Genomic DNA, 14,414 nt, shown 5'->3' on the forward strand with positions numbered 1-14,414 from the left:
TCAACATTTTGGATTAAAAACATTTTCGCTGTAAGACACAAGAGATGGATAACTTGTGCCTTAACTGAGCGACCTATTAGTGCAAACACATGACACAAACACAAAGACACGCCATCTACTCGAGCTAATCTGACAGGAGGGGATGAGCATTACAACAAGCGCAGGTGATGAAGAAACACCGGAGAATTTTATGTCGACTCTGCTAAAAAAGTTGCTTAACGTTTGGTCAGTTCAGAGGCTTCGGGGACTGAATCCTTCTTCTTCCCTCTAGCTGCTGCTGCACAACACACCCACAACAAACACACACATCTCCTTTTAACTTAATTTAGAGTGGAAACTTATTTAAAAAAAAAAAAAGAGCAAATCAAGATTTTTTTTTTGACAATTTCTTCAAAAGGAAAAAAAAAAAAAAAAAGCTTTACACAAAACCGAGGGCATGAATAAGTTAATAAAATATAATCTGCATTTCTTCAAATATATACTGAAAATATACCTGACCTTGGTCCCTGTTTCATGTACACAACTGGTTTAACACATAATGGGCTAACACACACACGGCATGGAAACATTATCATTGTAGGGGGAATACAAAACTCATTCTTAACAGGCTCGAGGCATGTTTCAAGACACGTTTTACATTTTTTTTTACATGTTAAAAAAATTCCTTTTTCAAAAGTATTCCTGTACACAGTATAGATAACAATAATACATGGCTTTTCTCTCCTCACTTCTGCACTTTTTCTATGAATAATTCTTTTTTACAAATCATCTAATAAAAAAAATGATAAAGGGATATTCACGTCCAAATGAGCTGCCAATAGATTTGCTTCATTTAGGTCACATCCCTTAAACTATCACCAGCTCTGCTCATAGTTTAGTGTCACAACCGCTCAGGTTAACGGTGGAGGCATCAAAGTCTCAGGTAGTGAGCATTTTTTAAGACCTGGATCTTAGCAGTAATACTACTGGGACTTTAAATACAGTTTTTCTGCTGACATTTTGTAAGCATTTCTTATTTCTGACAATAAGAGTGGTTGGTTTTCATTTGTGAATTTTGCTATTAATTTTTTATTCTTTAAATTTAATGAAAACAGGAAAAGAATTACCCTCGACTATAAACAAAGCACTGTGGTGTTATTTTCTTCTATGAGGTAGCTTAAAGGACCAATGTGTAGGATTTAGTGGCATCTAATAGTGAGGTTGCAGAACCAAATGAATATGTAGGAGAACCTTCGGTGGTTGCAAAACTCCTGAACGCAAAGGCCCTCTCTGTAGCCAGTGTTTGGTTTGTCCGTTCCGGGCTACTGTAGAAACATGGTGGTGCAACATGGCGGCCTCCGTGGAAGAGGAGCCTCTCCCTCTGTAGATATAAAGGGCTCATTCCAAGGTAACTTTCAGGTGATTATACACGAATTAAAACATACTTATGAATATTATATTTCATTTCTGCCAAGCCCGTTCCATTAGATGCCACTAAATTCTACACAGTGGTCCTTTAACTGATTTGTTTTAGTTAAAAAACTACATTTTTGCAAGCATTTATAGTGTCAAATGAGCTCTGTGTGTAAGAATTTAAATTCAAAGTATGTTTTATTGACGTGTGTTTTAAAAGGTCAGAAAAGTGCTTCTTAACTGTCTATTATAGTGCAACCCTGTCAACACTAACTCATTAAGGTCCTTGACAACCACTAGTGCTCCTCAGTGGCTTGCAACCTGACTCTTTTTGTATGAAGCCATTATGAAAATTGCTCATAATAAATGTGTAATGAAACATGCCATGGGCCTGGTATGAATGTGGTAATGCGGTTGCTCACAATTAACAGATTCAAGGAAAAGTCTGCGATCAAAACTGAGGCCAATTTAAATCCCTGTCCTTAAGAAAACCTAAATCCTCCTTGAAAGAAGCAGAGAACAACATAAATAGATAAGTTCAGCCCTCTTGTTGCTCTGAGGTAAAGACGTCTTGGGGCAGCGAGGGAAATGAAGCGTTAAAACAGTTGTAACGGGTCGATTTACAGAGTACATCAGAGCAGTTAAAGTGGGCAAATAGACAACAATGACTCTTTTTAAGGATATAGTAATCGATTCATCTTATGTCAAGAAACACATGTGCAGCTAAGAAAAGCTCAATGACACGCGAGCCAAAAAACAAACTCAAAGTCTACCAAACGTTGACTTCAACGGATCCACATCAGATAAAGGAAATACAACCTTCATGTCGTTTCTTTATAAACAAAATTAAAACACCATCTACGCACTTTTCATACTCTGAAAAAGTAGAAAAAGTAGGAATCATATGGCAGTCTGTGACAAAAATATTGGATACACATTAAGCAATGTAACGAACGGAAAAGTAGTCTTGAGGCAAAGTTATTCTCAAATACAGAGCATCTTCTGTGGGCAACCCGGCTTTGTCCTAAGAATTCGAGGCTTTGCTAAATCTCTAACAAATACGTCACTTCCCTCCAAAGTCGATTCCACTCTGACCTGCCTCAGCATCCACCAGCGAGGAGGCGAAAGCGGACTGGACTATCTGAAAGCCAAAGGATTCGAGCAGAGACATGTTTTGTTGAGGGGAGAAGGGAGAGGTGAGGGACGGGGCCAGCTCACTTAAGCCGGACCCTGAACCGCCCTGGGCCTTCTGGGCTTTGTGTACTCTGTGCTGGTGCTTGTTGAGGTAGGACTTGGTGCGGAAGGCCTGACCGCAGATGCCGCAGGTGAACTTCTTCTCAGGGTCCGTCTTGGCTTTGGAGCCCTCCGGAGACCCCAATGCCCCTGCAGAGGCTCCGTTACAGGCTAAAGAGGGCATCTCGAGGTCCGGCCCGTCAGGTTTGTGTGGAGATTTAAGCTCGTCGCCGTTGGACAACTCCCCAAATGAAGGATCTGATTCTTCTGATTCCAGATGAGGACACTTCCCAGTGTTTTCCTGCCCATCTAAGGTAAAAAAAGAGAAAAAAACAGCATGGATAGGAAGAGGAAGAGAAAAAAATAGGAAAATGGGAGGAAAGAGAAGCATGAATTAGGACAAACGGATTCTAAAACAGGCTTTTTCAATTACAACTTTAATCCAGTAGACGGCTGTCACCTGCAAAAACTTCAAATGTAAACTTCAGAAGTTAAGTAAGAAGTCACCAAGCACAAGTAGAACAAGTTGTGACAATTGATTTTACACATCAATAACTAAATACACTTAAAAAAACAGACACAGTTCCTTCAAAATGTGGCTACAGCAGTAAACCAAACAATCATCTAGCTCAGTCCATTTGCCCATAGTCCACTGAGAATTCTGCTGTTCTCATCCAACCAGCGGGCCATGCTAGCATCATGCCCCCACCCTCCCTCCTGCTGGACTGTACTGACCTGCAACAGGCCCATGGACGGGGAAGCCAGGCACCCCACCCGAGCGACACTCCCAGAAATATGGAGCCCCACCTGGCTTCCCTATAAGCAGCTCAGGCTGCAGGCCAGAGGCTGGAGGGCCCGGCTGGGGGAGAACCGGGTGTCCAGAGAGCCCATGAAAGCGACCCTCTGCCTCAGGCGAGGTGAGAAGCAGCTGGCGACTGGCGCACAGGTCTACATGACACCCGGCCAGGGGAAAAAGGAAGGGGGAGGGACAGACATAACAGGCTGGCGGACACCATATAGACAGAATTACCTTCATTTCATGGCTAGTATTGAAGTGCTGTCTGTAAACAAAGCATGCTTGACAGGTTTGAATGAATCCATGTTTTGAGTGCTACAACTAAAACGGTCAGTGATCAATTCACTTTTTCCCTTTCCCAAATCCCTGATTTGTGATCCCCTCCCTAACCTCTTTTATAAAAGATTTACTAAAACAGTTGATATTTGGAAAAAAACATTGGGTAAACCTGTTAAAATGACTGTATATAGGTGCCAGTGCCAGGACAATGGTATTTTACTGACACACCTAAATGAAACAGCCATCATACATGATATAAGTTAAACCTGTGCAACCTGTGAGAGAACAATAATATAATTTTGTATAATGTTCACACACAACATTGGTCTTGTTTGTCTCACACATGGCATGAAACTAAATGAAGACTACAGTGAAAACCACAGTAAATATAGTGACAGTACACATTTCCAAGGATAAATCATACTTTCAGCCTTTTCTTGTCATGTATTGGATATTTTTTTTTGTCATTTAGGATTAAATCTTAACCAACTGAATGCTACATCAGAGCTTTCTCAATCTAAAGTATTGGACTTTACTTAAACATGTAGCAGTTTTACTAGAGAGACTTGTAGTTTAGAGTCATGCTCAGCAGCACTTTTGTAATTGCTTTGCCTTTCTCTTCTGTAGGGTGATGGTGGACTATGGACAAATCCAAACTGCTTTCCACAGCGCTGCATGAAATTACATGTCTGTTCATTTATTGACACTATACCAGTGTCAGTGTAACTGTAGGGGTCACCACACATTGGGCCTCATTCACTATATGCGTGTAGAAATGTTCTTACCTTGCGCATGAAAAATGATCGTCAGATTGATGACACGTGGCCAATGTTGTTCTTATCATCGTGTGTATGTTAGTGAATCAGAATCATTCTAAATTGACAGGCGTGTGTCCGCTATCAGTAATTAACATACTACCACGCCCCCCATTTCTCTATATAAGGAAAACTCTGTTGGAGCGGAGCAGCAGTGGAGAGAGCTGTCACTCATTGCAAAGAGGACCGTGATAGTAAAAACGTAGAAAAACTTTACTGCTAGTGAAATGCAAACAATAGTTTCAGAAATGGAAGCCAGAAAAGGCAGATTTGGCTGGTAAAAGTGTCATTGGCAGCCCGATTGTGAATCCTGTATACAGCCTGTACACCTGTTACACAACTACCATGAAGTATGTCTGTAACGAAATAAAGAGTTAGAGTTTGTGAATGAGGCCCAATGACTCACAACTTCAGCAATACTTTTCTTAAACTGATCCATCTTACACAAGCCTCACTGTTATATGTTGTTCTCATTACAAAACTTTTAACAAAAGGGCAACCTATATTAATTTAACATCCAGCTTTCATGTTACAGAAGACCCTAACCAACAAACTGCTGTAAGCTTGTCAAGTCTCAACTTGCCACCTTCACCAGCTAACCACTCTTATTGTTCTTTAACAGGCTGCAATCTATACAGATATTTCTCTCTACTCCAAAAACCTTATTTCAAATGCTGCACTTCATCGTCATAAATATGGTGATGCAGCTGAAGGCCAGTTATAGGACCAAAATTTCATTGCACAAGTTATCAAGATCAACTAATAATCACCACCCATTATGCTCTGTAAATTGAGTAATCGACAAAATTGTTTCAGCACTATTCTCAATATAACAGACAATTTTTATAGCCTAACTCAGTTTTGTAGCAAACCTTAAGGTAGAAGTTTTGTGCTTTTTTCAATTCTCCAGACTCATGTATTGACTTTGATTGTTTATGTAAATCATAACTCAGTTTACAAGTAAAAACATCAAGAGAGGAAATTATTTTCTACAATATTATTTTTGCAGATTGTGGCTCACAGTTCATTGTGCACTGTCTCTATGCTACTGGTTCTCCCACAAAAATGGCACAACTACAAACATTTCAATGAATCCAGGGCAAATGGAGCACCCAGTTGGACAATCATGCAACACTGTGCACTGCTGAACAACTGCTGATGGACCAGCCAAGCAGAAACAGACACTGTTAACCAAACGCTGCTGTGGCCATGCTGGACAGACACACACACACACACACACATACACAAAGAGCAAAAAGCAAAAGTGTGTCTTGACACTCCAAATTCCTACATGGTCATAAGTAAAAAAAACTACAGTCTAAACAACCTGTTCATATACTGTATGTGATGTTAGAGCTTCAAATTTGTCAGGATTATATTTCCAATTTCCGGCCGAATAAAGATGTTTGTCCTCATTCTAAGTAACGGTAAAGTGGTTTAGTAGCGTATGTACACATAGTATCAGGTGTCTTTACTTGACAAACTATGACTTTCACTCTAGTTTTAGTTCTGTTAGTTAATAAATGAGGTGTGTGCTTATTGACTTGCATTCACTCTACAGCAACAGATTCTGCTTTTAATTACATCAAATCCTTTCTACCAACCGATTCTAAGATCCTGACTTTTCAAAATGTTTGTGAGCACACTGGTTTTGTCAAACACCTTTGATTATCCATAATATCCTTAATGTCCATAATAGAGCTTTAGCTTTAGCTGATTTATCAATTAGTTGCCAACTATTAAATAAATCGTTAACTATTTTGATAATCAATTAATGGTTGAGTCTTTTTTTTGTCCTAATTCTCTGATTCCAGCTTCTCAATTGTGAATATTTTCTGGGTTCTTTGGTCTTCTATGACAGTAAACTGAATATGTTTGGGTTGTGGACTTTTGGTCGGGACAAAACAAGAGATCTGAAGATGTAACCTTGGGCTTTGGGAAACAGTGATCCAACATTTTCTGACATTTTATGGTCCGAACAAATAATCGATTAATCGAGAAAATAATCAACAGATTAATCAATAATGAAAATAAGTGTAGTTCATAGTTCATAATAAAAAGGGTGTGACAGAGATCGATTACAGAAAAGGTCTTCATAAAAGGTGTGTAATACTTGCGTTTTACATCCACCTAACTACCACATGGAAGTTGTCTCTACAATTCTCCCTCTGAATAAAAGACACCTGCGGTTAGCGAACAGAAACACAACCAGCAGCTGAAATAGTAAAACAATAAATGTTTGAGCGGAAAGCTTGGCACAGCAGAGGTTGATGTATGCTTGTGTTTTAAAAACATACACAGAAGATGCAGCGGCATGTTTCTCCAAAAAGCAGCAGAGCAAATGAAAGCCAGAAACATGAAAGTTTGGGATGGGGCGGGCGGCTGCTTGCCTTCCACTGAGCACTGGCGTCCCATGTGGTAAGGGGTGCCGTTGTGCATCTGCAGTTCCCCCCTTGGCTCAGGGAAGGTGTGCAGTGTGGCAGAGGGGGGCAGTGGAGAGCCATGGTGTGTCTTTATATGCACCTTAAGGTAGGACGCAGTGGAGAAACCTGGGACCAGAAGAACAAAGAACAAGGCAGTTGTTTGACACACTCAAGGCCTTGGTTGCGAGAGGGGCGACCTGTAAACAAAGACAGGCTATGCCATGTCGAGGATCCGACACCATGATCGCTTTGATCAGAGTAACTCCGGAACACCAATGATTCATCGAGGGGAAGCGAATTAATGTCCATCTATTTGAATTTCATCTCTCAACAGTGATGAGCATCAAAATATCAAACACTAGAGGCAAAAATCCTAATTCCTAATGTCCTGAGCAAACAGTCTGATGCACCTTGTAAAGAGCTGTTCTGTAAGAAATAATCATAGTACTATTATCCTTGTTAACCATGCTTGCCAGATAATGAGATTGATAAAGAATTTGCCTGCATTGATGCACAGTCTGTTTCAACTCAGCTTTTCTCCATTGTCATGTTTTTAAATTATTTTTTGCTTGTTTGATGCCTTTTTTCAACATTTTATTTCAATTGCAGCTTTACACATTTGTGTAAATGGGTGTGCATCATTGCTCTTGATGCCATGTATAAATAAAGGTTGAATAAATTGAAAAAAAAATAGGGTACAACCAAGCCCCCAGGAGGAGGGGTAGGCTGTTAGGGGACTTTGGCATAGTAGACACAGCCAACAGTACTGCAGGATCACACTGGTCATACAAAGATGGTTTTCCTTTACATGTTCATTACAAAATGGCTGTAATTTAGTATTATTTTCTGAGTGCCAGAAGCACCCTGCATGTCTCTTTGTACCATCAGAATCGTATCCATTTGGCCCAATAAAATTTGTCTCGAGGAGCTGTATCACTAAATTATCTCATGCCACTCAGGTGTACGGGGAGTCAACAGGAAGTCATCAGTCACAGTCTTTAAAAAGGACCAGTGTGTAGGATTTAGTGGCATCTAGCATTGAGGTTGCAGATCGCAACCAACTGAATACCCCTCCCATCCAACATACAGTGGCCGTGTAATTCGTGAAAAAACGCGAAAGGCCCTCTCTGTAGCCAGTGTTTGGTTTGTCCCCTCTGGGCTACTGTAGAAACATGGCGGAGCAACATGGCGGGCTCCATGGAAGAGGACCGGCTCCTTATGTAGATATTAAGGGCTCATTCTAAGGTAACGAAAACTCAACAATTCTTAGTTTCAGGTGATTATACATTAATTAAAACATACTTATGAATATTATATTCCATTTCAAATCTGTTCTGCTAGATGCCACTAAATTCTACACACTGCACCTTTAATGTGCATGATCTCAACTGGTTCAGCCAGAGAAGGAAGGTGCCAAAAAACACAGAAGCCAGAGGACGCCTGTAGAACCTGGACTTTCTGTACAAGATAAAGCCCAACTTTCATTCACCACTTATTTGTCACATTCAGTGTGTGGCTTCATCTTGACTACAGACCAAATGAGTCACAGAAACCAAAAAAAAGAATTACCAGTATTTTGTACAACTTCTCAATGCAACCCGAATCAATATGTAGCTTTTACCTTCACAAGGTAGAGGCGCTAATTTAACGGCACAACATACACCCTGATGAAAGGCTTTGAGAAATGTCAGGGGTGTTTGTGATTCCTCCTGTGTCCAGGGCAGGAAATACAATTTTAAATCAAAGCGGTTGTGACTTTTGTAGGACCCAATTCCAGTGTTTGATGAACAAAATATGGTGGTCAAAGCTGTAGAGGCTGACTGAGGTCATCAGACAAAAAAAAGTTGAACCAGGCTCCACTTTTGCCATCTGGCAACAGACTTTGAGGTGTGATTTTACATCTCCGTACAGGTGATAATATTCTATAGTTGTGCGGTAAAATAGTAGAATTAACCCTAACAGTAAAACATATTTCATCTCAAAGAATTTATAGTTAGGGTTACACAGTCATGGCACATTCATGACAGTCATGACAGACTGGGACCACATGTGTTTGGACTGGGTTACAATTTCTCATTAAAAAAAAAAAAAAAAAAAAGATTTGAAAACAAAACTGTAATAATTGCAATAGCCCGGCCATCATACCCTCGTTATTTCTCTGTGAACATACAGCAGAGCCACACAAATACCAGAACCAGATTACACCAAGGCTTTATCCTCTGCGTGTCCATGACTTCAACTGAATATTTGTCAGGACATGAGAAAGAGCGTTTTCAAAGCAGCTGTGTCAGGCATGCTGAGGTTTTCAAAGAATTACCTTTGTTGCAAATGCCGCAGTAGTTATGGGTTCCTTCACTGTGTTTCTTGAGGTGGTCTGTCATGTAGGCAGCTCGCAGGAACTTGCCACACACTTTGCAGGGGATTTTGTCCTCGTGGCATGCGAGGTGTGACCGGAGGCGATCTCGTGTAGCAAAAGAGGCATTACAAATCTGAAACAGAGAAATCAACATGTCAGCACGCTTCTCTCATATTATGGTTTAAAACCATCAAACTATTCAGTCTGATAGTTGGATCCTAAATGTCACCTGGCACTTGTGGGGTCTCTCCGTTGTGTGAACTTGTTTGATATGTCCATTCAGATGGTCCGGTCTGGAAAGAAAAAGAGGAAAATATGACCAATTATTATTATAGTTCCACACAGCTGAAGGTGCTTTTTCTTACCATAAACATTCCTCATTTAAATTGCATGGAAATCTGAGCAAATAAATGCACTATGAGGACTGGGAAACAATATATAGCCTATGTACGACTGTGATACAAAAGAGTTCATGTTGGTAGTGTAGGAATGAATATAGCCTCAGGAATCAAGAGGACTGCACTCCAATTAAATGTTGTATACATGCACGATGTTTAAAGTGGACACCCTCAACGTGCAAATTGGCAACAGTGTTACAACCTATGGTTACAACCAAACGCAGCTTTAAGACATAACCAAGCGCAATAATTGACTGAGGACACCGGTTCCGCTGCTGCACCCACTTAAAAATCCAATTTATTTTGGTAATGTGAATATAATATAGCTACAGTACACATGTTGGAAAGATGTTTGGGGTTTCATTTGTAACAATCGCAAATCTGTCTTGGCGTTCAAATGCAAAGATTTAGATTTTTGTTATTCACAAGCATCATACGAGCGAGGAAGATAAAGATCTACAATTTTTAATCAGCCCAACTATTCTTCGTGGTAAATATTTTCTACACAAATGCAAGTTTGAAAAGGCAAAACATCCTTTATATATTTTTGTAACTATATGAGTAAAGACTGTTTCCTCATCACAAAAGCTCTGATTACACACAGTATAACTGTCAGCACGATAGCATCTTTATTCGTGCAGTTAGTCTATTTCATCATCTAATGTATTTATTGATTTTTGTATTTATTGCTGCGCTATTAAACTTTCTGTTCTAACCAATGTTTACTGTATGTTGTTTAGCTCCTTACCATCGATCAATAAATCAGATTTAAACAAACCTTATTATTATCAATATCACAAAAGCAAGTCAATGAGAAATTTTAGGGCTGTGATAATAAATCCAAAAACAATCTGTCTGTAGTAACTTCTTTCTTGACTCCACCGGTGCAAATCACCACATATTTGGTGACAACCTTGTCACAGTTTTCAACCCTCACCAAATTCCTGGATTTTTTTTTTATTTTTAGAGTATGACTACTTGTGCCTACTTTCCATTTATCATCTGTCATGCATTATAACCTCCAAAGCAGTAGGGGGTGACAGTGGGTTTGCAGCAGGGCCTGACAACACTGAGCCTGGGAAAGTGGTTTTTATTGTTGCGGCCAAATTACACTGATGACATGACAGTCTGCAACGGTTCTACATCAGTGTTACAGAAACTGAAACGCTTTACTGCTGCATTTTACACTAAATGTCATTATGAGAGTTTTGACGGAGCTCATAGAGAGAGGCCCTCTTATAATGAGCTTCAGGATTTTAACCCTCAGACTAGATCCTTTATACAGGCTGATGGTTGGGAGAGTGTGTGTGTTGTGTGTCTGCATTTCATGATCTGGTTTCTTCATTTCTGTGCAGGAGCAGCAGGGCAGACATTAACTGCTTCTACTGGTGTTTCCTTTGTTAGAAAACTGTGGCCTCACAGTTTTGTGTTTGTGAATACCTGCAGCTAACACCATTCAGGTTCTGTATCTAATATGCGCCACAGCTGCACCTCTAATCACAACAAAAAGCAACACTACACAGTGTGCTGGGTGTCTTCCTGGATCGTTGGGGGATTTAGGGATACCAAGCTTTGACAAGTCACAGCTTTGTTCGTGCATCACTCCAAAACAACAAATACACACTGACAGTTTGAAGTCAACTCACCTAGAAAAACCTTTCCCACAGCTTTGGCACACGTAAGGTTTGCCGACCGAGCCGTCATGGGACCGCACATGGTATGACATTCTGTCCTTGCGTTTGAACCGGAGACCGCACACATGGCACGCGTACGGCTTCTCCCCGGAGTGGGAGAGCTTGTGTCGATTCAGGTGGTAAACGTCGCGGAAAACTTTCCCGCAAATGTCACAGCCGACGTGCCGCCTGGTCCTCTCCCGCTTGCGGCCGTTGTCCAGCGTCAGCCCCCCGTGCAACTGCACGCCGTTCTCCGCCAGACCGGGCTGAGACAGCAGACTGATGCCGCCCGGTGTTGACAGGCTGTCACCGACGTTGTTTACACCGCCGGTCGAGGCTCCGTGTTGCGCCTCGTGGTTCTTCAAGCGGGAAGCCTCTGTGAAAGCTTTCCCGCAGGTCCCGCACGGAAACAGCCCATTGTCTTTGCTGTGGTTTAAGTGCACAGCCTCCACTACTCCACCAGCTTTCTTTGGTCTCCCCCTGCTTTTCTTCGACCCCGGGGAGCCAGCGTCGTGATGAAACGTGTTCCCCGTTATTTCCGCTGATGGGGACACGGACAGTCCTTCGACAGGCTGTAAGATTGGCACCGAGGACTCGCCGCCATCCTCTAATAACACGGCGGCGGCGGTGGCCGCTTCACTCCCATCCACATGCATCTGTGCATTGCTGGCAAAGCTTTGACCGTTCACTAGCATTCCCGATCCGTTTACCAAATCCTGCTGAGCCACCGGGAAACCCAGCTCCGTGGCCCCCGTGGCCTGGAAAAGGCTGGCGTCTCCTCCCCGGGTGGTCGGGACGAGGATTTGTACGTTGGACTGTTTGATTACCTCCTGACATATCTCGATGACTGACCGCATCAGCAGAAACTTGGCAGCTGTCATCAACTCTGGGAAGCACTCCAGTCGCACCACAATCCTGGAGGTATAGGCGAAGTCCAGGATGTCTTTAAAAACTTTCGGGCTGATCGTATGCATCTCCAGCTCCTTGGCGTCGCCCTCCGACGACTGGCGGCTGAAGACCGACTCAAAGTACTCGCTGCACGCCGCTAACACAGCCTTGTGGGCAGGGAAGCTCTCCTCGCCGACGCGTAGGATCACATCGCAGAACCTGCCACCATCTTTCCTCTGCATGTTGAGGTTGTGTAGCATCTCCGCACTGTGCTTGCTCACCTGGTAGGTGTACGAAGAAGTCCAAGACGGCTCCGCTACTTTCTCCATGCCGAATTCATCCAATAACAGCGGTTGTTAGCGTCAACGGTCGGAGAAATGACGGATTGTGTGCGCGCGTCTGTGTGCGTGACGATTTCGATCAGTTGACACCAGCTAGCTACAAAAAATCCGAAACCAACCGCCGCTCCCCGTCGTTTTAGCATCTACCGTTAAACGTTAGCAGTAGCAGCAGCAGCAGCAGGGAAAAATGGCAGCCCCCCAGCTTCCTGTGAACTTTGACCGTGGTTTCTTGAAGGGTGGGGGTCGCTCTTGTTTTGTGAAATGAGCCTGTGTGCTTTGACAATGAATGTGTCATTTTTTTGTTAAACGTTTCTCTCACCGTAACGACGGTCGCTTTGAAGAGTAGTACCCACCACCTGAGGGGTCTTTCTTGCCTTTTTTTTTGCCTAAATGTTAACGCAGGTCTCTTCCTGCCCTGCTGGGTGTTTTGTAAAAAAAAAAAAAAGGAACCCCTCCCCCAACCAACCACAAACCCGAAAAACCCCCTTTTCCTTTCTGCAAGCGCCGCCTGTCAGCCCGTTCACCACACATGTAAACGACCGTAGTGTATAAGTCACTTCGGGTTAAATGTGGTTTGACAGGTACCCACGAATAAACGAAATCAAACGACAGCTGACGCTTACTGTGTGCTATAATACCCGATTTTACTTCAAATATCAACTTATGTTATCTGTAGACATCATTTAACGGCTGATAATCATTTTGAGGAGAAGGGACAACAATGTGTGGTATTTCTGAACATGATCCAGAGTGAAAAAATATATTATAATCACTTTAGATGTGGAAGTGACCACTTATTTTACCCCACTCTAATGCACATGAGGAAGCAGAATATTAGAAATCCTTTTTAGCATAATACGACCCATTACGCTTTCACAACGGTCTTGAAAATAACTATAGTACTCAAGAAATACTCTTCATCACAAGCTTCACTAATATATGATTTATTTCAGCCAGATTGCATTGTATTGGACTAGGGCCTGGTCCAACTGGAAATTAGAGGCAGATGCCAATTTGTAAGTTTTAAAAATCCAATGATATAACAATAAGGATCCTTCTAAATTTAGTTATTTGAGAATTGTGATAGATATGCATTTTGCAAATGTAACTGGTAATTGAAAAAATATAATACAGTTTCCAAAAGGACCTCAAACATACCTTTGACATTTCTGCACTGACTTCTTGTCACTTACTGAGCCACATACAGTATCGGTCCAACCCTTTAATCTTCTAGCTCTACACTGGACTGTAGACTTGTAAAGAAGAAACAGGTAATTCAGCAGAAACAGATGTGCCAAGGATTCCTACATATGTGCAGGGATTTTTTTTTTTTTTTTTTTTTTTTAACAAACATTTTGGCTGAGAGTAGAAAGAACCTGCAAGACATACTTTGTTCCTAGTAAGTCAGCCAACATTGAGTAGAAAATAGACTCTCATTTGAAGTGCTTTGGATTTCAGTTTTACACTCAGTGGCCACTTTGTTAGGTAAACCTGTACAGAACAATCTAATCCAAAAGACAGCAGCTGTGTCTTAAATTCTACCTGTATGAAGCTTATAATTGATGGTTTTTGTTGACACTGTCCATGGTTTTAATTCAGTATCTATTACTGAGGCTGTAGGTAGTGGTGTTGTACTGGACTGAAAAGGTGTTTCTAATATTCTATTCTCTTCATGCGTGTAAATACGGTTGGAAAACCCCTTGGTATTACAGTGTATATAAAGTCCAGTGCAGCACCACCACCAAAGTATGACATCAATAATAAACATAGTTGAAGTAACACCTCTCAAAATAGCTTATAAAGTTTTAGATTGTACATGT

At 41.5% G+C, this 14,414-nt stretch overlaps 1 protein-coding gene across 3 annotated transcripts; it reads right to left on the bottom strand.

Annotated features, from left to right (window-relative positions):
• Positions 1-392: 392 nt before the first annotated feature.
• patz1 (POZ/BTB and AT hook containing zinc finger 1) lies at positions 393-12,907 on the bottom strand. Of its 3 annotated transcripts, XM_044347826.1 has the most exons (6): positions 11,339-12,907; positions 9,524-9,587; positions 9,256-9,427; positions 6,906-7,064; positions 3,361-3,573; positions 393-2,934 (listed from the first exon to the last, which is right to left on the bottom strand). In XM_044347826.1, the coding sequence occupies exons 1-6, from the start codon at positions 12,580-12,582 to the stop codon at positions 2,456-2,458; spliced, it is 2,331 nt and encodes a 776-aa protein (XP_044203761.1). In that variant the 5' UTR covers positions 12,583-12,907; the 3' UTR covers positions 393-2,455. The 3 variants fall into 3 exon arrangements, with proteins under 3 accessions (XP_044203761.1, XP_044203759.1, XP_044203760.1); XM_044347824.1 differs by lacking the exon at positions 6,906-7,064; XM_044347825.1 differs by lacking the exons at positions 3,361-3,573; positions 6,906-7,064.
• Between the last annotated feature and the right edge of the window lie 1,507 nt (positions 12,908-14,414).

Source organism: Thunnus albacares, chromosome 4, assembly GCF_914725855.1.
Source record: "Thunnus albacares chromosome 4, fThuAlb1.1, whole genome shotgun sequence".
In the NCBI taxonomy this organism is placed as follows: Eukaryota; Metazoa; Chordata; class Actinopteri; order Scombriformes; family Scombridae; genus Thunnus; species Thunnus albacares.

What these genes read in the sequence shown, in the direction of transcription:
- patz1 (XM_044347826.1), bottom strand. Translation starts at nt 12,582, where the DNA reads ATGGAGAAAGTAGCGGAGCCGTCTTGGACTTCTTCGTACACCTACCAG. An exon ending in TGTGGGAAAGGTTTTTCTAG is followed by an intron (nt 9,588 to 11,338) that starts GTGAGTTGACTT and finishes TTTTCTTTCCAG; the next exon opens with ACCGGACCATCTGAATGGAC. An exon ending in CTGCGGCATTTGCAACAAAG is followed by an intron (nt 7,065 to 9,255) that starts GTAATTCTTTGA and finishes TTCTGGTCCCAG; the next exon opens with GTTTCTCCACTGCGTCCTAC.